Source organism: Nymphaea colorata, chromosome 11, assembly GCF_008831285.2.
Source record: "Nymphaea colorata isolate Beijing-Zhang1983 chromosome 11, ASM883128v2, whole genome shotgun sequence".
Taxonomy (NCBI): domain Eukaryota; kingdom Viridiplantae; phylum Streptophyta; class Magnoliopsida; order Nymphaeales; family Nymphaeaceae; genus Nymphaea; species Nymphaea colorata.
The window spans coordinates 6,744,906-6,766,722 of NC_045148.1; the positions used below are offsets into that span (position 1 = coordinate 6,744,906).

The 21,817-nt window shown below is 42.3% G+C and overlaps 1 protein-coding gene across 1 annotated transcript; it reads left to right on the plus strand.

Annotated features, from left to right (window-relative positions):
* Nucleotides 1-13,247: 13,247 nt before the first annotated feature.
* Nucleotides 13,248-16,647, plus strand: LOC116263982 (transcription factor MYB101-like). Its single transcript, XM_031643842.2, has 3 exons — nucleotides 13,248-14,001; nucleotides 14,570-15,401; nucleotides 16,184-16,647. Exons 1-3 carry the CDS (start codon nucleotides 13,618-13,620, stop codon nucleotides 16,480-16,482), a joined length of 1,515 nt encoding a protein of 504 aa, XP_031499702.1. The 5' UTR covers nucleotides 13,248-13,617; the 3' UTR covers nucleotides 16,483-16,647.
* Nucleotides 16,648-21,817: the final 5,170 nt, after the last annotated feature.

Below are 21,817 nucleotides of genomic sequence, written 5' to 3' on the forward strand. Positions count from 1 at the left end.
TGTGTGAAAGTGAATCCGCTGCGGAGTTCTCTGTGCCCTTCTTGTACTCTATGGTGAAATCGTAGCTAAGAAGTTTGGCTAGCTACATTTGTTGTGTAGGTGTAGAGATACGCTGCCTCAACATGTAACGCAGACTGCTATGATCAGTTCTAACTATGAACTTACGCCCTATGAGGTAGGGCATCCATTTCTCCACGGCCAATATAATGGCCAGCAACTCCTTCTCATATGTAGACAACGGTTTAGCCTTGCTGGTCAAAGCTTTAGACATGAAAGCAATGGGGTGACCTCCCTAACTCAAGACTGTGCCAACCCCTATGTCATTTGCATCCGTCTCTACAGCAAAATCCTTCGTGAAGTCGGGTAATACCAACACTGGTGCGCTCATTATGGCGGCCTTCAATCTGTCAAAGGCTTCCTTAGCCTTATCCGTCCAACTGAACTCTCCTTTCTTCAGCATATGCGTCAAAGGGCACGCAATCAAACCGTAACCCCGGATAAATCTATGATAGTAGCCCGTTAACCCGATGAATCCCCTTAACCCACGTGGATCCTTTGGCAGGGGCCATTGCTCCATTGTACTCAACTTCTCAGGGTCTGGTCGGACACCATCTATGGACATGATATGTCCCAAATACCCGATAGGAGTTTGTCCAAAACAGCATTTGGATATTTTAGCAAACAGGGTATTCTCCCTTAAAACCTGTAGAACGACCGTAAGATGATCCGCATGCTGACTGACATCCTTACTGTAGACTAGAATGTCGTCGAAAAAGACCAACACAAAACATCAGAGATACTGCGAAAGAGGTCATTCATACAACGTTGAAAAGTGGTGTCCAAAAGGCATGACTAGGAACTCATTATGACTGTCATGAGTTCTAAACTCTGTCTTTGATATGTCATCCGTCGCCATACAAATGTGATGGTAACCTGACCTAAGGTTCAACTTGGTGAAGAAAGATGCTCCTGTCAATTCATCTAGCAATTTGTCAATGACAAGGATGGGGTGACGGTCCTTGACCATAGCATCATTCAAGGCTCGGTAATCCACACAAAATCTCCAAGTGTTATCATTTTTCTTCACTAGAAAAACAAATGAAGAGAAAGGACTAGAGCTGGAATGGATGATGCTTGACTCCTTTATCTCATTTACTTGTCGTTCAATTTCTGCCTTTTGTGCATACCCATATCTGTAAGGTCGCATGTTTATTGGTTTTGCCCCATTGTTTAACACAATAAGATGATCGTACGAACGCTGTGGAGTAACCCTTTGGGTTCCTCAAATATGTCATCAAACTCTCTCAAAACTAACTGTATCTCCTGAGGTATTTCATCCTCCTACCTTTCTTCAACTGCTACATCCTTAGCTACGGAAACAAGCCATAAAGCAGGCTGCTGAACTATAAGCCCACGGATTGCAGCCTTAGGTTCTACTGAATTTACCGCCCTGAGGGTCACTTGGTCATCGCCGCCCTCCTCTGAAAAGCTCATGGTCATCTTTGCAAAATCCCAAGAGATCAATCCTAGTGATTCTAACCACTGAACACCAAATACTTCATCCACACTGCTCAAGGGTACTACCAATAAATCCACCTTAAATGGTACTTTCTACAAAATCAGCTCCACATCCGTGCACTTATTGTTGCATGACAAGCTTGCTCCATTAGCCACAAGCATCTTTAGAGATGGCTGCTTTTCCATCGCACAACCAACTTCATTTGCGACATGCTTGCTCACAAAGTTGTGAGTGGCTCCCGAATCTAACAACACAAGAACACGTTGCCTTCCAATCCAGCCCAAAACTCTCATAGCATTTGGTCGATATGGATTGGCCAATAAGTGGCACACCCCATCAATGTTTCCCTCTGGCTCGGGCTCTGGCGTAACCTCTTGAGGTGGAGGTTGCTCCTCCTCTTCGTCTTCACTATTATCGATGACCTCGAAGAGTTGAAGGCATTTATACTTGTGCCCTTTTTCATATTTTTCTTGATAGTAAAAATAGAGCCTTTTTGCAATCATTTCCTCTCGGTCTTGCCTACTAATGTATGTAGTAGGCACTCTATCCTTGTACGCAGTATTGGTTCCTCCTTTCTTGATGGTGGGGGGTTCCATGGAGGCATTGCTTTTGGTCGGTTGAATTTGGGGTACCTCGACTGTTTCTACAAAGCTTGCTTTCTATGATTCTTCTCTTCAATGGTTCTAGCCATTGCAAAACATTCTCCCAAATTGGTATGTCTCATGATCTACATATCTATTTTTATCTCCTCATTGAGTCCGCCTTTGAAGGCTCCCATCAAGGACCTTTTAGTCCAATTAACCTTACTAGAGAGCTTCTCAAACTGTTTCTGATATGCTTAAACGGTGTTTGTTTAAGTCAAATTTTTCAACTCCATATCATAATTGATGAAAGAAGAGTCACCAAACCGTGTTTGTCAATCTTGCTTAAAAGCTTCCCAGTCAATGACATCATGGTTTTGTTGGTACCACAAGTACCAACTCATGGCATCTCCTTCCAGGTAAATCACCGCCATATGAATCCATTCCACTCTAGGTACATGCTGACAAGCAAAGTATTGCTCCTCCTTAAACATCCATTCTCTAACATCAGACCCATTGAATCGTGGAAAGTCAAATCATACTGTGGGAAGTCGTCTTTGATTTTTGATTTTGATTCTGATTTTCCCTTTGCACCAATGGGTCATCAACTTCATCATACTTGGCCCACGTGTTGTTCCTATTCTCTTGGCCAAATGGTGAAGGTCCGTTTGAAACTCGGTTCTGCCCATTCTGCCCCCCGTTAGGGGGTCTATTAGGGGTTCCATAGATTGGGTGAGCCTCGAGAGGTGGATGTTGCTGCCTTTCATCATTCATTCATCCACCTTCTCTGTTGGGACCCGCATGAGAGGCTAAAGGATTTGGTTCTGGCCCTTGAGAAGGGCTAGGGTTTCCCCCTAGGATGTCTTTACCTCTATCCAAGCCTAGGTTAGGCCCTTGGGCGTTCTTTCACCCATGATCTGCGTGGTAAGTTGAGAAGAGGACAAGGCCTGAAGCATGGCCTTAATCTCGTCCAGCTCACTTAGCTTCGCAAGCTCCTTTCTATATCCAAACATCTCATGCCTCATTCAAGACATCTCATTCTCCATGATTGCCATGCACCCAATTTGATAGGTTTGGATCTCAACTGAATCAGTGTTCTGTTGCTCCTCACGACTAAAAATATCTTCCTCAAGCACAAGTTCTTCTGTGACCAGTTGCTTCCCTTTCTTACCCATCTTGAGAGAATATCTCGCCCAACTCCAAGGAAACACTACTACTGCTACAAAGTCCAATGCCTCTGATGTCCATGTGTTCGTAGGCAAGGGAGACGGGTTGGTCTGCCTGCTGCCATGCCTGCCTGGTGCCTTGGCAGTGCCACTTCGCTCTCTGCCGGGCTCAAAAGTGGAGCCTTAGATCACCATGTCCGCCTGACGCCACAGCGACGAACCTCGAGGTTGGCTACCCTCGGGCGTGTAAGGCACAATACCTTAACCTCGCTGCTATGGTAGCAAGGCAAGCCGTGAACTACACTAAGAAATCCGTAGTCGATCTACTCAAAACTGAATGAAACCAACTGAAATCCAAATGAAAACATTGACTTCTACCATTGCCAAAGCTAAAATCTGACCTACTGCTGAAAACCGAGATCCAAGAATAATCGGCTGCACTTCAAGTCTTGTTCTGATACCAAATTAGAAGGACTTATCCTGACGTCGACCAAAATCCAATCCCGACTGCTGATCCTACGCCCAAGATCAACTTGAGACAACCTATGACTAACCTAAGAACATATTAATACAAGACACTACCCGGCCGGACAGACAGCCCGACGAAAAAATCCCTAGGTCAATGAACACAAGTGCGTGTTACCCAAACCCAAGGCTATACCTACTACAAGAAACTAAAGGATGTGAGGCTAGTACAATCGCGAGCGATACATCAAGACACTCACAACTCATTTATCAAACCAAGCAAACCATAACCTAGAAACGAGCAAACCACACAGACCCTAGGAAGGCTCATTGTCTTGGGGTCGTGTCTTTGGCTAGGAGCCTCCGAGGGACCACTAAGATCAACAATGGCCGAAGCTGGGCTAAAATGGAACCATGCAACAAACAACCAGCCCACAGGTCTATAGAGGGGTGAGAAATATACCGGTCGAATCTAACTCTACTAGAGTCAGCAAGGGGACACTGGGGGAAGGCACAGCCCTCCTGGCCGCAAGCGACGAAATGGCTGGCAACGGCTCGGCCCTCCTGGCTGAGCGGTCGAGAACCTGTCGTTCGTCGCAGCCCGCCTGGCTGAAACGACTGATGAAGACACTGGCATGCGGCACGCGCGGCCCTCTTGGCCGAGTGCGACGGCGATGGTGGTCGAGTCTGGCGCAGCCCTCTTGGCCGAGCATAGCAGCATTGAAGGTTGCTGCTGATGCAGTCCTCCCTACCACAAGTGACGTCAAAACTGTGAGGAGAAGGCCGCGATCTGTATCGGAAGGCCTAGGCTGTGGCCGCCTAGGAGGATGATTGTTATGGTTGGGTTGACTCAGGTTAGGCCAGGTTTAGGTTGGTGCTCAAGGGGGTTAAGTCTAGGACTAGGCTCGGTCAAAGGGCTAGGTCGAGTTGGGGTAGAGATACGAGTAGGTTCCACTTACGAGGGGTAGGTTAGGTAATTATGTTGAGGATTTAGATAATGAGGCAAATCATGGCCGTAGAGGGAATACAAATTAGGAAGGTTCCGCTAGACCAAATGTAGAAGGTTTGCACTTTAGAGAAAGTGTGGCTAAGGTAAAACACGAGTGGGGCAGATTTAGCTAGGTTTTAGAAAAGTGTAGACACTTGGCGCGTGATGAAGTAGTGTTTCCTAAAATGTAGGGGCGTCTACGAGCTGGCCAAGGGGTAACACGTGAAGAGATAAGGTAAATGTAAGGGAGCGGCTCTAACTTTTCCTAAACTGGTCAAAGGGATTGCGCGTGGGGCTTGCACCTAACTAGGAAAGGCGCGTGGACTTGCGCCAAATGTGGAAGGGGGGTCCCCGCAGGCTTGCGCCAAATGTGGAAGAAAGCTGAGCTGGAGCTCCCAGCTATCTCGCGCTCTAGAAGATGGTCACGTGTTCGGGTGAAGGGATAGGAATGGTCAAAGTTAGGAAAGGAGCCCACTTACCAAAATTGGAGACCGGCGGCCAAGGAAACGCGTGTGTGCAACAGCGGCGAGAGTTGTGATCCGTAGTGCACTCCTCCAGCAAAATACCAAAATACCATTTTGATAAGCCTTTGTACTTTAATCCTCTTGAGGACAATTCGGTCAAGTTCACCAGAATTTTTGGATGGATTAGTAGCAGCGATGACTGGTCTAGGAGAGAGTCCGGCCACAGCCGAAACTTCACCAAAATGAATTGGAATTGCGCCAAACTTTGCCATTGTCTTTCTCTTACTCGGGCGATCCTTACGGATGTTCTTGCTTGATATTTTGACACCCAAATCTGCCTCTTTTGATGATGTTTTATTGATGGAGTATCACAGATTGCTTGTAATGCTTCCCATAGTCACCGACGTCGATTTGGAGATGTTTTCACCGGAGAAACTTGAGTGGCTAAGGGGAATAGAACCGGAAATAGCCTAGGGCTCTTGAGACATGTAAGGAGGGATTTGAGAGTAGCTTCAACCCTGAGAAATAGCTGGGCCTCTCCGGTTTACACCGAGGGGACCAACTCTTATCCAAGTCGGATCTAAACCTAAAGCAAAACAACGTGTTGCTGAATTTCCACTAAGAGATTCACAGACTAACCTTGACTCTTGCCATGGTATTTGTCGAATGCCGCGGTGGTTCGGTCGCCCAAAGTCCTACAGCCTTCCTGGAAAGAAGACGGCCTCTCAACCTTTAGGTGTTTGAGAAGGAATGCACCAAACTCCTTGATCGTGCTTGCAGGGTATTCCGTGGACTTGTTAGGGACGCGATGCGCCGGAGCTCACCTTGTTTCCTAAGCTGTGGTCCTTCGGTCGAGTGGATGAAGAAAAGAAGAAGAAAATGAGGAGAAGAAGAGGATTGACCGTCTGTTTGTAGAGGGTAGACGCCAGCTATGGTGCCCGGAATTCACCAAAGGGGTTGGACGAAGAAGAGGGAGCGCGCGGGGAAGAAGGGAACGAGAAGAGGGAGACGTGATTGTGAAAATTGAACTTGAAATTCTTAATTGCATACTCAAACCCTAATTACAAAAGTATTTATAGTTCTCAACTCAACTCGGTTCTTAAACAATTTGAACAGGTCCACACAACTTGAATCAAATGCAAAAGCAATGTGCTGAAATCAAATTGAGACACAATCCGTCTCGGTAGTCCATGAGTTCGACCTGCCCTACCCACCAGTGTTGGGCATTGGTTTGGTTGTCAATCTGCCTAGGCTCGCCTTAGACTGGCCCTAAGCGCTTGGATCCAACATTGACACTTAGGTGGACTCGATCTAAACCGATGATAAGTCATTTGCCTTGGCCTTCGCTATGAGAAGTCTCGCCAAGTATTGGTGGTCTTTCTCAATGTCTTGACTTAGAGCCGTAGCAACTCCGCCCTCACCACCATTTGCTTCAACTCTAAGTTCTATGTTAACCTCCTTGCTGCTGATTTTGCTTTTGTCTGTACCTCCCTCGCCACCCACATGACCCGAACTTGGGTCTTCATTCTCTCGGTCGGCACATATCTATCTCAGGGCTGTCTTCGCCCATGATGGCTGCTCTCGGCCCGGCTTCGCTGGCCTCGGCATGGTTCTATTTTGGACCATATCAAGTCCCTTGGCTATTGTGTCCCTATTAGGCTTTGACCCTGCTGCGGCAGAAATAGAGTAGCCCATGGCTGAACCTACTCCAAGATCTAGGAGGTCTTCGCTTAATCAAATGATATGGTACTTAAAAATTAATTACAATAAGAGCTTCCCGGCCGGACAATCACCTCGCCGCAAAAAGGGTGTACAATTGAGGTTAATCCCACCCCAAGTTTTCCAGCCTACTTTAAGAATCTGACAAGGTTGTGATGCTTAATACAACTCACAGCGATACATTAGAACACTTCTCACTCAACATACATCAAACCATGACAAACCACCTTGTCGTACAATTCTTAATCGTAGCAAACCACACCCAAGCCCCTAGGTGGTCCAAACAACCCGGAACCGTGTCCTTAGCTAAGTGGGCCTTAGAGGGGTTCCAGCCAGTTGTGAGCCAACAGGCGGGTTGAAAACAATCAGCACCCTTCCCCTTGTCTATAGGGGATTTTCAGTTCTCACCTCCCGAGGCCTCGCTCGGGGTTTCCACATGCTTCACCGAGGGTTAAGAACCAGTAGCGAGTGGCTGCTATTTCGGTATCCAGCTACCTCTAGTCACGGGCAGTAAGTCTGGCACTTTGAACTAGAACAATGAACAAAGAAATCACTGCTCTTTCAAGTAAAATCAGCAAACGGGAAGAGGGGATCTAGTCACCGGAATCTCGTGCAACCCCAAGTTCTGAGTAAGACTTTTTGGGGGAAATGATCGCCGGATGTCACCGGTGGGTGCCTTCCTCTTCCCGGGTAGCAACTCGCTCACGGTTGCGGTTGAAGCCTTGCTCCCTTGCTGGATTATAGATAAATGGCAGAAAACCAGCAAGTATCAAAGTTTGGAAATCAACAAAATATCAACTTCCAGGATGGGAAAGCCGTCACTGTGAAGACCGTTTTAACCCCGGTCAATTTCTAATTGATTAGGGGAGGCAATCATTGGAATACACTGACAAACGTTGCCGCTTCCCCGCTATATTTCTCTTAGGGTTCCAGTCAGATCACGCTGACAACAACCTCGTCTCCTCCGGGATATGCACTCTTCCACCAATCTCAGTTGGTACTCGTCCGATTGAATCAATCATGTAGTGTTTGACGCCTTAGAAATTCATTGTTCACTCAGAAATACTTTTCAAATTTAAAAAAAAAAATTCCAGCATAGCAAACGCAGAAATTTTTTTCATTGAGGTCGATTCCGAAAACATATTTCCATCGAGAGAGGTGGAAGTATTTTTCCGGAATTTTTTTTGGCCCGTTAGGGCACGCTCGCGTATTGCCAAGGTCCTCCTCTTCCTGCTGCAGCGAGCTCCTCACGCAGCCGCAGTCACTGCCTCTTCGTCGTCGTCATCTCCCTCGCATTCTCACTCTCCTGCTTCGGCCACTCTCCTTCATTTCCTTTCGTTTTCTTTTCCCATTCCCCTTCTCTCATGCGTTTCATTTCGTGTCCTTTTCCATCCTTCAAGCGACGCTCCTTCGTTGCTAGACGAGGCTTGCCATCTCCATTCAATTGCTGATGTGTAGAAGAGGCATTCTTCAACATTTTCATCCTTTCTTCATACCTGCACGCCAAATCCGTATCCCCAGGCTTCGAGAACATAGCATGGGGAAGAGGCGCTGAATCAAAGCGATGGTTTGAAGAGTTGATTCTTTCATTGGCGTGCTTGTTGTTACATCTGCCATTCATTACGAAGAGGAAGACGATAGTGATTTTTACTTAGGACTCGCTTGCGCTTACTCAGGATAACTACTTTTTAAAGGTATTGACGAGCACAGATTACAGGTTCTTTCATCTTTTTATACAGTTGCAAGAGTATAGAAGGTAATTTTTTTTTTTTGTAAATTCCCTTTCAAATTTTTTATGATATTTTATATTTTGTATGGCAGTGTTCCAAAACAGTCCGTATCTGGACTGTGCATTGACTGTGTTTACCTCAAGGATTAGGAGATCATATTGTTCTGTATGTTGTGTAGCAATGGCCTTGTCTATGTGCCTTCAATTCTTAGAATATTTGCATAGTTCACAAAATTGGTGCCTTCTGTCTGTTTGAGGATCTAGATCAACTACATCAATGAAATCACTAAGCTGGTAGTACTTTACCATTGTTTTCAGATCTTTAATGAACTCAGGGAAATTTACATTTTAAATTCCAAAAATGTTCATGCATCACAAAAATATGTGCTTCCAACAACTGTACCAATGGTAATGGTCGGTTGTTATCTTTCCCAAGTTTCATTACTTTGTCTCATATACTTCTGTTGTTTCAGATTGACTTGTTGCTTGTTGCTTTTCAGGAACTAATTGGAACCTTGCTTTCATGCCCATTCTTCTGTCTGTTTCCATGTGGAATTCAGGATGTTTCATGCCTTCCAATTATCAACTTTGATTATTTATTTGCGTATGTTTCTTTTCTCCTTGACTCACTAGAATCCTGCATGTCAAGATGATAGTGAAGTTGTCAGTTTCACTCCGTACTGGTTACTACTAAGTGTTCATATTTTTTTCTCCAAAGAAACATAACTTCTGTTGGTGTTGGGTGGTGTACTGGTGTTAGGGAAGACGTGTTTAAGCAAAAGATAAGAGAGAGAAATAGCCAATAATCTCTACTAACGTACATGAGATCACCAATAAAAAGAAAAATTTTTTTATAAGCAAAGGGGAATGGGTGGGAAGCTTCTTTATCGTGTTTTTTTCGATATGATAAAGCTTTTATACCATTTTTTATTTTTTAAATATATGTTTAATTTCTTAATACTTTTCAAATTTTATTTTTTGTCAAAATATATTTTTAACCATTCCGATTCACAAATGATTTCAATTAGGTGTGCTTGGACCCTTGTCAAATTTACTTATAAGATGTTCTCAACCCCACGATTTTGGCATGTATGGGTTCGGATAGGACAAAAAAGGATCTAACTTAATAACAATCAGTCAAGATGCACCCATCTAACATAGTCTGCATTAAGGATATTTGTATCTTCACTCTCAATATGCTGAGGGAGATATATCTTTGATCCTTCCACAAAACCAATATGACCGTAAGAAATAAACAACTACATGAACTGACTAGCTCTCTTAGAGTAGGTAGTTCTGAGCCATTAGCTTGAGACCCAAGAATTGTTGAAGACTTGTTTGTGCTAGAGGAAACAATAGCAAACTTGGTAGCAATTCAGCATTTCCAGTGTTTTCTCCTAAAAAACTTGATGAAGGATTAGCAAATGCCATGATAGGCACCAACCTTAGGGAGCAAGAGTATCAGTTTCCTCAACTAGAGAAGAGTATTATGGATAAAAGTACCAACTTCCCGCATGCAATTCCTTAAGGAATTTTGATCTGATACCAATATCAAGGCAATACCATTTAGCAAAAGCAAGTCTTATAGAGGTTCAGTGTTGTGCACCTACATCATCTCTCCCATTGACATCATCATGCTATATGTGATGAGGTGCTGCTAAAATTTAATGAGTACATGTCTCAATGGGTACATGACATTTTTTAGCATTTCGAAGATTGGATCCAGATTGTAGACCTCACGTTCTTTTTCTTTTGAACTTTTTATTTCTTCATCTTTCGTGAATTCTTGACGTACACAAGTGGCGTTGGTTGGCTTGGTGTGATTCTCATTATTTTTGTTTAACAGTCAAATATTCATGTCTAACATTCTCATTATATAGTCTTGCCTTGATAGAATCAACAGGATATCCTAGTAAAAGCAGGAGATACCTTCAATCCTATTCATTGCCAAAAAAAAAAAAAAAGAAAAGAAAAGATTCAACATTCATGTAAATACATAAAAGAGTAGGATGAATTATGTTTGAGACCTATCTCTTAGCAGGATGGTACTGCAACTATGTCTGATATTCATGTGTTTCAGAAGTACCAAAAAGTATGAATTTTGTTTGGAATGAAAAGGCATAACAAGAGAGAAAGGGACCTGCAGAATTTCCAAGATTATATTGCTCATACGATAGAGACCATTCAGCTCAGCTCGCCAGGTGTTTCAATCAGTATAGAAAACATAATTGATATTCTATTTGTTTGAAAATGAGATTTTCTATTAAAGTTTGGGGATTATCAAAAATGCTGTTGGATATAACCAAAAGATCAATAGTCTGAACTGCATGGCGTAATAATTAATCAGATACTGTATCATATAAATTGATCTAAAGTAAGTTGTTTGTCAAGGATGAGTAACAGTCGGATTATATTTCTTGGGCATAGTTAGCAACTTTATCAGTAAAGTCAGCCATTTGGGAAGACAATATCTTTACTATTCATGCATATTTTTGCACATGTACCATATGTGTGTCTGCAATTCCGGAACCAGATTTCAGTTAGGTTGCATTTGATAGCCTCCCGAGGCTGCATAAAACGGTGTGTTTTAGAAGATACCTCAGTTTAAACAAACTGAGTATCTCAATAGCATGGATTTTAGGTGAGATTTTTTTTACCTCAGTTTAAATCCATGCTACTTATTAAAAACCATGGATTTAAGGCCTTTTTTTTTTTTGGGTGGGGGTTTCTGGTCTGATCTTAAATAGATGGATCTGAGATCCTAAGATTTCAGGTTACTGCAGATCTCAAATCGTAAAACAAGAACAACCTTAAATATCTTTGCAACTATACTGAAGGTCTATGATGTTATGTATACTAAGAACAGCCTCTGCGTCTCTATCATCTTCTAACATTGCTCATTTACCTGGAGATGCTAAACAAAACACGTCTTTAGTGATGCATGAATTTCAGCATAGATCCTTAGTATTATGTTCTATGAGACCACCAAGTTTATTTGGCATTTCGGTATCAACGCCTTGGCCTATAAAGATGCATGAAAAAGAAATCTTCCTTTGATTAAGACAGCTGATAAGAAAAGAATCAACATGGAACTGTGCACATACCTTTCAATATATATTCAAAATAGTTTGAAAAATGTCAATGTTTCAGTGTTAGACATATTTCTTTTTAATTTAGGTGTTCTGTAAAGGAGCTTTTCTTAATTTACATTTTCGGCAAAACCAAGTCTTACTTTTTCTCGCCTCACCTACAAAAATGGAATGAAAGAATGGACCAGATAAAGCCACATCTCAAAGCCAATAAACCAACAGCCCCCTTGTACTACCACTTATATCTAGAACCTATTTATTGATGCTCATGGTTTTGTTATTAACCATGCCAGTGATTCAGAGGGAGATGTACACAAATGTGCTTAGTGCTTATTTGGATCAACTAAATTTCTATTTCTTTTGTTAAATGGCATGCATTTCCATAAAACCCATTTTTCTAATTGCTAAAATATTACTATTGTTGGTAAGTTTCATAAATTTAACCATATATACGTATTCAAAATTTCTAAATTTTTATCATTCACAAAAACAATGAAAAGGTATGTCTACATTAGATTTTATAATGTTCTGACAATTAATTTCCTTAGCATTCTACAGATAAAATTCAATCTAGACATCTAGATTTTCACATTTATAAAAAAAAAAAAACTTTAAAAACTGGGAGGCACACTTGGCAAATATACTTGAGGTGGTATAATTTAAGGATTTGTCTGTATATATAAATGAATATTATGGAATATCCATTTTATATCATTCAAAAAATATGAAAGTAGTTAAGATATTTAAATCGCATTTCAAGAAGCTTGTAAAATTAAAATTCAGTCTGTATATTTTGAACTTCCATGATTTTGTTTATGCTTACAAACTTTTATGTGACTTACGGTTATGTCTCCGGTAGATTCATTTAAGAAACTTAGAAAACAAGGCGACACTCTTGGCTCGCATCTTTTGAATATGTAATTTATGAATGAACACTGAGTATATAATAAGAGACAGAACTAGCTGTGCAACCGAATTACCTCTCTACATTGGAGATTTCAATTGCAAAATGTAAAGGTGGCTTTACAATGTAAAGTGTAATATGTAGAACCTAATGCATCAATGAACCTATTTAAGATACACTTCACAATAAAAAAACATATCAATTCTGACTTCAGCTTTAAGACGCTTACATAAGATCTTATACAATTTAATCAAATTTGCTTACATAAGATCTTATGCAATTTGATCAAGTTTGAGAGATTTTAGATCTTCTATTGGGTCTGAAAATCGTAAACCTCCCTACCAAACCAAAGAAACCGAATTGGACAGCGAATTTCTAAGTTGTCAATGGTGGAGGTCTTATTCCCTATGGTTAGAATTTTTAGAAAGCACTCAATACATTAGTTACAGTCATGTAATTGCATTGAATTCTATTGATTTTTATGGGAGAGAAAGAGGAAACTAAAAATAGGAGCATAAAAAATAAATAAAAATGAGAAAAAAGAAAAAAAAAGACACTGGAGGGTGAAAAGCGTGGTTTGGACGTTAAGCCCACCGAAATCCAAGGCCGGACCTCTCATTTCCTCTCACACAGAGATGGCTCTCCGGGACTCCTTCCTCCACCACCTTCCCTCTCTCTCTCTCTCTCTCAAACAACATACCAATCTCGCTTCCATGCCTGCTTGCTTACCCTGCAGCCTCTCTGTCTTTCACTTTCTCTCTCTCTTCTGCGCATAGAGGGAGAGATATTCTTTGGCTATTACTAAGGACCTAGAAGAACACGAAGAAAGGATCTCCCGAAGAAGAAAGAGAGAAAGAAGGAACAAATACGATTACGAGTTGGGCACAAACTCCAATTGCATTTCGTTTACAAGGAAACCAAAGACGAAGGACAGCCAGAAGGAAGCAGGAACCGAGGACACCGAGGGAGATCGGATTTTGTTGATTGTTGCAGATGATGATGACCACGACTCGTCTCCTCCAGCCATCCACTGCCACCCCTGACTCACCCTCCTCGTCCTCCTCCGCTGCCGGAAGCGCCACCACCACTACCAGCATGACCGGCGGCGGAACTACCACGAGCGGCCTCAAGAAGGGCCCGTGGACCGCCGCAGAGGATGCCATCCTCATCGAGTACGTGAAAAACCACGGGGAGGGGAACTGGAATGCCGTGCAGAAGAACTCGGGCCTCTCTCGTTGCGGCAAGAGCTGCCGCCTCCGGTGGGCCAATCATCTGCGGCCGAACCTCAAGAAGGGCTCCTTCTCGCCCGAAGAGGAGAGACTCATCCTGGAACTCCATGCCAAACTCGGGAACAAATGGGCTCGCATGGCCGCTCAAGTAAGAAATAGCCTTAGAAAAAGAGAACCAACCAAACAATCCCGATTCCTTCTTTGCTTCCTGAGTTCCCATCTTATGGAGATGATCAGTTACTATCATTCCCAAAACCCATCATTCTCTCTGCACTTCTCCGTCATTCCCGGAATATTCATCTTTTCAAAATTCGGCGTTCTCAATTGCAGAGTCAATTTTCCATTGATTTCCAAGATCGACCACATTCTGCATTTGTCCGTCTGGATCAAACTAGAGATTTCATCGCAAGACCGTGACTCCCGTCTTCCCCATTTCCCCTGTTCGACGACCCGTTCCGTTCTCCCATCATTTTTATCAACAAATGATGGACAACACCCATCCAGCGATGCGTTGTATTTCTGATTAACAGTTTCTCATCTTCCTCCTAGAAAAATGAATTTCTCGACGTTTAGTAATTTGATGCTGTCTAAAGTGATCCCTACCTTGCATTTCCCTGCATCTCTGCTACTTGGAACGAAGAGATCACCATTATCGTGGACTTGGTTTTTTGAAGTACTGAACGTCAAATTCGTTATGTTTTTATTTGTTGGTGCAGTTGCCAGGACGCACTGACAACGAGATTAAGAACTACTGGAACACACGGATTAAGAGAAGGCAGAGAGCAGGGCTCCCTCTGTACCCGGCTGATATCCAGCGCCACGCGTCGACTGTGCCTTCTCTGACACCGCTCTCAGCCAATGGCGCCGCCACCGTAGCGACCACTCCTCCGATCGCATCGCCCATCTTCAACTGCCTCAAGCCCCAACCCCAGCTCCCCTTCTTCGAACCCCAACGACTCCCCACCACCGGGGGATCCTCCACACTCTTCCCCATAATTCCCACAGCTCAGTTCAAGAATTTCCTCGACGATAGCCTCCATTACGGCCTGCAATTTTCAGGCGAGACCCGCCAACCGTTGCTGCTGCCGTCAACATTGGCGTCCCCGTTTCCCGCTGATGGTAGCAACAGCGAAGGAGCGATGGGGCTTGATGCTTTGCTCCGAGGCGTCGTCATGCCGTATGATCCAAACCTGGCCGCCGGGAAACTGCCTTTTGAATTCGCCGTGAAAACGGAGCTCCCTTCAAGCCAACTAACACATGACGCCGGCCCAGCAGATAGCGAATACTTGTTGGCTGACTCGAATTGCGTAGTCGACCCACCGGCACCGTCGCAGACTCCGACGGCGGCATCGGAGTCAACGCCGCTAACTCTTGGCACGGGCAATAACGGGCTGCTGGATGCTATGCTGCAGGAAACCCAGGTGACCAATGCAAATGAGGAGGGAAAGCCGCTGGAATTCGGCCAAGAAGAAGAATGTAACTGGACAAGCGGCAAGGATCCTACCAATAGAAGAAACGAGAGTCGGTGGGAGGACTCGAGTTCAATTGGTCCGTTTTTCTTTGCTTCTCTATCTCTTTTACTTGTCTGTTTAGGACCAAAGAATTTGGAATTCAAGGGCGCAGGCTCCCAACAAGGACCATGGTGGAGTATGGAGCTCACCAAGTTCCATTAAGAACTCAATTCGACCATCAGATAAATGGATAGTTGTTTGATCGAACTGGTCCTCTAGTTGTCGCCATGGAATTGCAGGTTCCGGTTCGGAGGCTGCAGATTCCTGCTGGCTTTGGAATAATTGGTGTTTTCATTTGGAACCAAATCCATGCTTATATGTACACTGAATCTCATGAACCAGGGGTTTAGCAATTGCTGTATCAGATCAACGAGTTCTGCTATGATTTCATTTGAATTATACTGGGAAGTAATGAAGTTTAGCCTTGTATATGGAATTGAACAAAGGGTTTGCATTAGTAAATCTTTTCATAAACAATTTCATGCAAGTTCATGGACTGAAGACATGTCTTAAAAATTGCATTGGTTAACGGAAACTAGCACGCTCTTAGTTCGAATTACGAACATATATCTTGACTTTTGAGTTTTGACGAATTTGTTGGCCTGCACTCTGTGCAAACCATGCAGCAGTGAGTTGCTATTAGAAGATAGGAAAGTAAGTGTAAGTGCATTCTTGCATGCAGCTTAATTCACAAATTGAAGTTTTGTTTTGTTATGTTTTCATAGCGCATTTCTTTTCCGAACTTCTGAATATAAGCTCTTACTGAGATTTTAACAAGTCGTTCACTGGATGTATATAACAAATTTCTGACTGAAACAGATGATGCCATAACCACGAAAGAAGCAGGAACTGGTGACTCCAAATCAGTGGACGATGACCTCTCAACGCTGCTTGATTTCATGCCCCTATCTACAGCACCCTCCATCCCAGAATGGTATGGCAGTGACGACACCATAGAGATATCGAATGGCCGATCGGAACTAACAGGGTCGCCGACCACTGTGTCTGCAGACGACCTTAGCATTGACATGGAGCAGATCGCATCGTCGCTGGTATCCACAGATCAGATCTGGGGCCTCAGTTCTTGTTCCTGGAACAACATGCCTGGAATTTGCTAAGAACTTCCAACTTACAAACCCTCCTTATGTAAGGGATATGTATTAAGTTTACTGATGTGCATAACATTGCGTGTTGACTATGTGCATTGCCTAGATAAGAACTCTACAGTTTCTTCAGAATGGTTAATCCAATGAACTATCATTTTAGCCTTGCATGATTGCATCTGATTTGCAGTACGATCAATACTTTTTTTTTTCTTCTTTCCCTTGTTGACAATCAAGTCAGTGTTAGGAAGATTTATAGCAGATTTTGCTTAAGTTTTCAATTGAAGTCTTAATGGATGATTCAGTTTGGTGGACAAAGCTCTTCTGTGCCTCCATGGCCTTCCATTTTTTAGTTTATTATTGTTGTCTTGCACTGTTGCACTTTGAAGAAAGATTCCAAGCTAAAGATAGCAAGGTAGACAGTCTATACAAAAGTTCCATCCGGCAAAGGGAGGAGGACCCAGTTGTCCTCCTTATAAACCGGTATTGGCCCTATGGAGCCCTTAAATCCAGGGGTTCCTTAGTCTGGAATGCGTGGTGTTTCTATATAGGAGATGAATTCATCCGTGGATTTCCGTGTTTGTTGTTTTGTGATGCTGCCATTCTCCTCCACCGTACGTGCAAAAAGTGGGAACTGTTGATGTCATCTAGAGCCGCCATTGCTGATTCAGCGAGATATGAGGTGGCTATTGCACAGAAAGAAATGTTTATATATGCACATCACTTCCTTTTTTACAACTGGATTGGATTTGGCATCAGAAAATGTTCTTATTTTTGCAGTACTAGAATCAAAAATCGGACTCAATTTTTTAATATATTATGTTGTTTTTGTTCCAGCTTCCCTGGCAATAATGATGTGGTTATGGCTGCTGTGGTTGCTTATCTTTGAATTGTGATGAACAATGGCGTGGCATATTACCTGATCTATGTTATGTTGCGCTTCTGGTTGCAAAAAAAAAAAAATAGACATTGAACGTGTTAGAAGAAGTTCGTTCGATTGATTCAATATCGATGAACCTAGAAAAAAGGGTTGAAGGTTGGAACGAACATATAACAGGAATTCTTGGAATTCCCCTTGAGAAACCCGCAATAATACCTATTGAGCGGGAAAAGAATTTCATCACCCAAGAAAAAGCTAGCCCGTCCTTTTTCCCCAAGACCAGGGCTGCTACAGTGCCCCAGGGATGCCCAGTTGTATCTCCATTTGCTGCAGCGCCCACAGGAACAGGACCCCGACTAGACTTTCACCTGCCTTACAGTCCTACCCATCATGCTTAGCCTGTTGTGTGTTTCCTTTGCTATCAGGCTTCTCTCTACAAAGCTGGCGGCTATATATAGTGGACAAAATTTCATGCACCAGTACCTTTAGTTTACACAGAAGAAGACAAGTTTTTGAATTACAAAAACATCCTCCTGGTGCATGCATAACAATGCATGCAATCTTTACTATTCCCTCTACGCTAGCTGTTAATGGCATAGGTGGTACACAAAAGGCGAAAACTGCCCCCTTCCTCGGCCCATCTCTAAGGTTCAGGGATACTTCCGGATGTGGGTGATCCTATATTACATCATTCAACTTAAATGTTGTGCATGCCACTGTTTGCAGCAGAGAAAGTAGCATCACCTGAACCGTACTAAACTACATTGTTATGAGCATAGATTTTCCCATTCTTGGAAGGACATAAGTCACAGCGGAGCAAATCTTCTTGCAGTTAGGAGACAATGGTAGTCTTCTACAGCACCACCCTGACCATGTAGAAGATCTAGTAGCCTAATGGAATCTAAGTGAAAGGATAGGCCTGCAATGTGACCCGAACATAACTGTGCAACTCCCAACTTGCTACATCGCCTGGCTAATTGAAAGGAAACGAAACGTTTTGTGGCGTGTTTGGAGACAAGTTTGGTATAGTTAGAAGCTTTTCAAGTACGATGCTGGACCAAGTCCTTCCAATGGCGGATTGGACAAGTGCACCGACCCACACTAACCAGTGAGTTGGTAGTGAAGCATCAGAATAACCTTAGAAGGGCCGTTAAATTTTGATTCTCGTTTTTCTTGATATTCCAAAGTCGTATGTTATTCTTTTTCATTTATCTTCGCTTTTATTCAAACAGAAATTCTTAGACGTAAGAAAAACATATATTTGCTAGTAGCTTGAGTGATTTCATTGATTCGGAGGAGCAAGATCATCGAGCCAAAGTATCTCCAATATTTCATTACTCTTTGTCTCCAAGATGCATGACTAAATAAACTTTTTTTAAAAATTTGACTGCGGCCAACTGCATTTTTCAAAATTTTTTAGCGAGGCTAATTATAATTTTTGAACATTTTAAAGTGAAAATTTTTATTTTTTTATAATGAATTGAAAAGCATTATCAACATAAAAGCTTCTCGCCAAGAATCACTTGAACTCATACAAGGTTGTGTCAGCCCAACTACCAATATGAGTTACTTCGCCATCTTGATAGTCTTCTACTTTGACGCTGGCTTCAAGCATAGGGATGTCAATGGATTGGATTCAAAATGGATACGTTCTTAATCATATCCATTTTTTTGGATTTTCACATGCTCATATTCAAACATAAATGAAGAAAAATCATATCTAAATCTGAATCCAAAATCCAATTTCACAATCCCAATTTGAATTTTGAACTGAACCTGACCAATTTTCAAAATGTAAGAGTGTTGGATATAGGACATTTACTTAAAACTAAATCTGGTTCGAATCCAGATCCAAATTCGATTGGATGTCATCTCTTTAATTCGAATCTAGTCTGATTTCTTAACCAGATAAGAATTTGCTTTTCATGTCTGATTTTTTTCTATCGGTTCGATTGGACATCCTATTTAAATCAGATATATTTGCATTCCTATTTTGGCCTAATATCTTGGACTCTTTGTGTAAGATGAAGTTGGGTCTAGCCCATGAGTACTCTACCATTGTCATATCAATCTTCACATTCAATGAGATGTCTAGGCACATCAGCTCCTTCTCCATGTTATGCTTCTTACTGCATATGTCTTCATATTACACTAAGCAACTAAATTGCCCCCATCCACAGCTACACATTTTCAGGCTCATCCTCAGTAACTCTTACAATGTTTCCGGCCCGTCTTCCGATCCTTCACAAAGCATTTTGAGAACTATCCGGCCATATGCTTCGCTTCACAAAGCCAAACAAGTTCTAGCCTTTGCTAGGTCATTGTTTTTTCAGAAAATGGTTTATTGTCGCAATGGTGGCGGCTCCACAAGACACTTGTTCTCTCATCAATCATCTTTGTTTCCTCTTGGTCAGGCTTCTACAACCACTTGAATGGGTTAGTGAAAGGCTACCAAGCACACTAACTCCAAGTCTTCACCCTTTAGAGGTAGTTTGGCAGCAAGAACAGTTTGTGAGTATCTCAAGAATCTACTCCAAAGATTAGAGTAGGTTTGTGGAATCATAGTTTCAGTGCCTAGTGCCTAATGATCCTGCCCAAATCTTTTAATTTGGGTATAGTTTCGCAAGAATTTGTTGTGGTTGACCCTGCCACCATCCAATCTACATGCCTCTCTGCATGAACTGATGCCTTAATTCTCCTTTAGGTTGTGTTTGATATCCTTGGATGTTAGATCCGATATTAGATTAGCTGAGTAAATCCAAGGTTCATCAAGCTATAGATTTTAGATTCGAATGCTGAAATCCATGGCTCGCAAATCAGAGAAGGGGGGTTCTGACTTCAAGTGTGTATTTCAGAGGGGAAGAGAGTGAGAAGGCTGAGGGAGTGCATCAAACAAGAGCATTTAAAAATTAAGATTTTAAAACCTCATATCTCAGACCTGAGACTTTAAAATCTACCATAGATCTAAGATCCGAGACAACCAAACGCAACCTCAAAGGCATCAGAGTATATTAATCTTACAGTTCCCTTCTTCAATATTCAGTAATTTTTTGTTGCCACCAAACCATAGTGTCTGCTAGACCTCTAGCGACACAGCATGCTATCTTGACCTGAAGGTGATCCTCCACCATATCCTGCAAGCCCAAGAGGTAATATGGCACCACAATTAGGAACTTATTAGTGACCTTGGTTTTTTTTTCTCTCTCTCTCTTGAGAGTGAACTTTTCATTTCCTATCATGCTAAATAATACTCTTATTAAAATAAAAAAAAAAACCTTAAGGTAAAAAAAGGCTGTAAAAGAAGTTAAAAAATCTAAAATGCCCATTACTTTATAAAAAATTTAAAAAATACTGTGACCTCCTTTGGTGCATATTTATTGTGTTATGTTCAGGCAACTCAATCTGGTTCTTTTCAGGCCAAATCTAGTGGACTAGTTCTCATGGAAAGAGAGAGAATTAATGGTTATTACTTGTGACTAATTCTCAAGGTGACTAATTCTCAAGGAAATAGAAAAGTAGTTATTACTTGTGTAGTAAAAAATATAATGGCGTTGACCCGGCTCAAAGGGTTTGGAGTAGTTGGATGAGACTTGGCATTCACGCAACCAGTCTTGGTCAAATTCCTATAGCGTATACATTATAAGCAATCTCAAAAGGTGTCTTCCTTGAGGAGTGTACACAATTGGTTGGGATGAGGCTTGGTCAAAGTCGAGTCAGTTCGATTCTCATAGGTACTAACTATTTATGCCTCGTGATGAATGACAATTCTGAAACTGCTTTGTCTACCAAGAAAGAAACTATAATTAATGCAAACTATGATTCTCATAGGGAGTTGGATCAAGCTCAGGATGAACGTTAGCGGCATACTTAACACATGCAAATCGGACGAAAAGTGGTGTTTCGAGTGGCGGATGGGCGAGTAACACGTCAGAACCTACCCTTGGGAGGGGGACAACAGCTGGAAAAGGCTGTTATTAAAAGAACGAGTTTTTAGTTTATTAATTATTTCCACCAGCTAAGGTATGCAAAATATGGTAAGGTACGTACAATACGATACGTATAGCCCGACCATATGAAAACTTTTAAAATGTGATTAGGTCCTTTTCTAAATTAAAAGTAATCGGAAAGGTCGGACCCCAAATAAAAACTTCCTTTGTTTATTGCGATGATGTTCAGTATTAAGATTTGTACGGTGCGCAGTCGATTTCTTGATGAATAATTCTTGTCTCGCAATTAGTTGGGAGTTGGCAATCGTTACCTTAATTAATTGAGATCAGGGGTAAGGCCGTGCTTCCTTACAGAGTATAGTAATCAAGAAAATTGAGATAGACTTAGTCATGTGATATGCTTAATTAATTACTCGAGCTCGATTGAGATAGCCTTGCTCGTCATATGTCTAATGAAATGTCGGAGGGGCACCAATATAGAACAAACAAACCAAATGCGTCGTGTGGGCAACTGCCTACACGA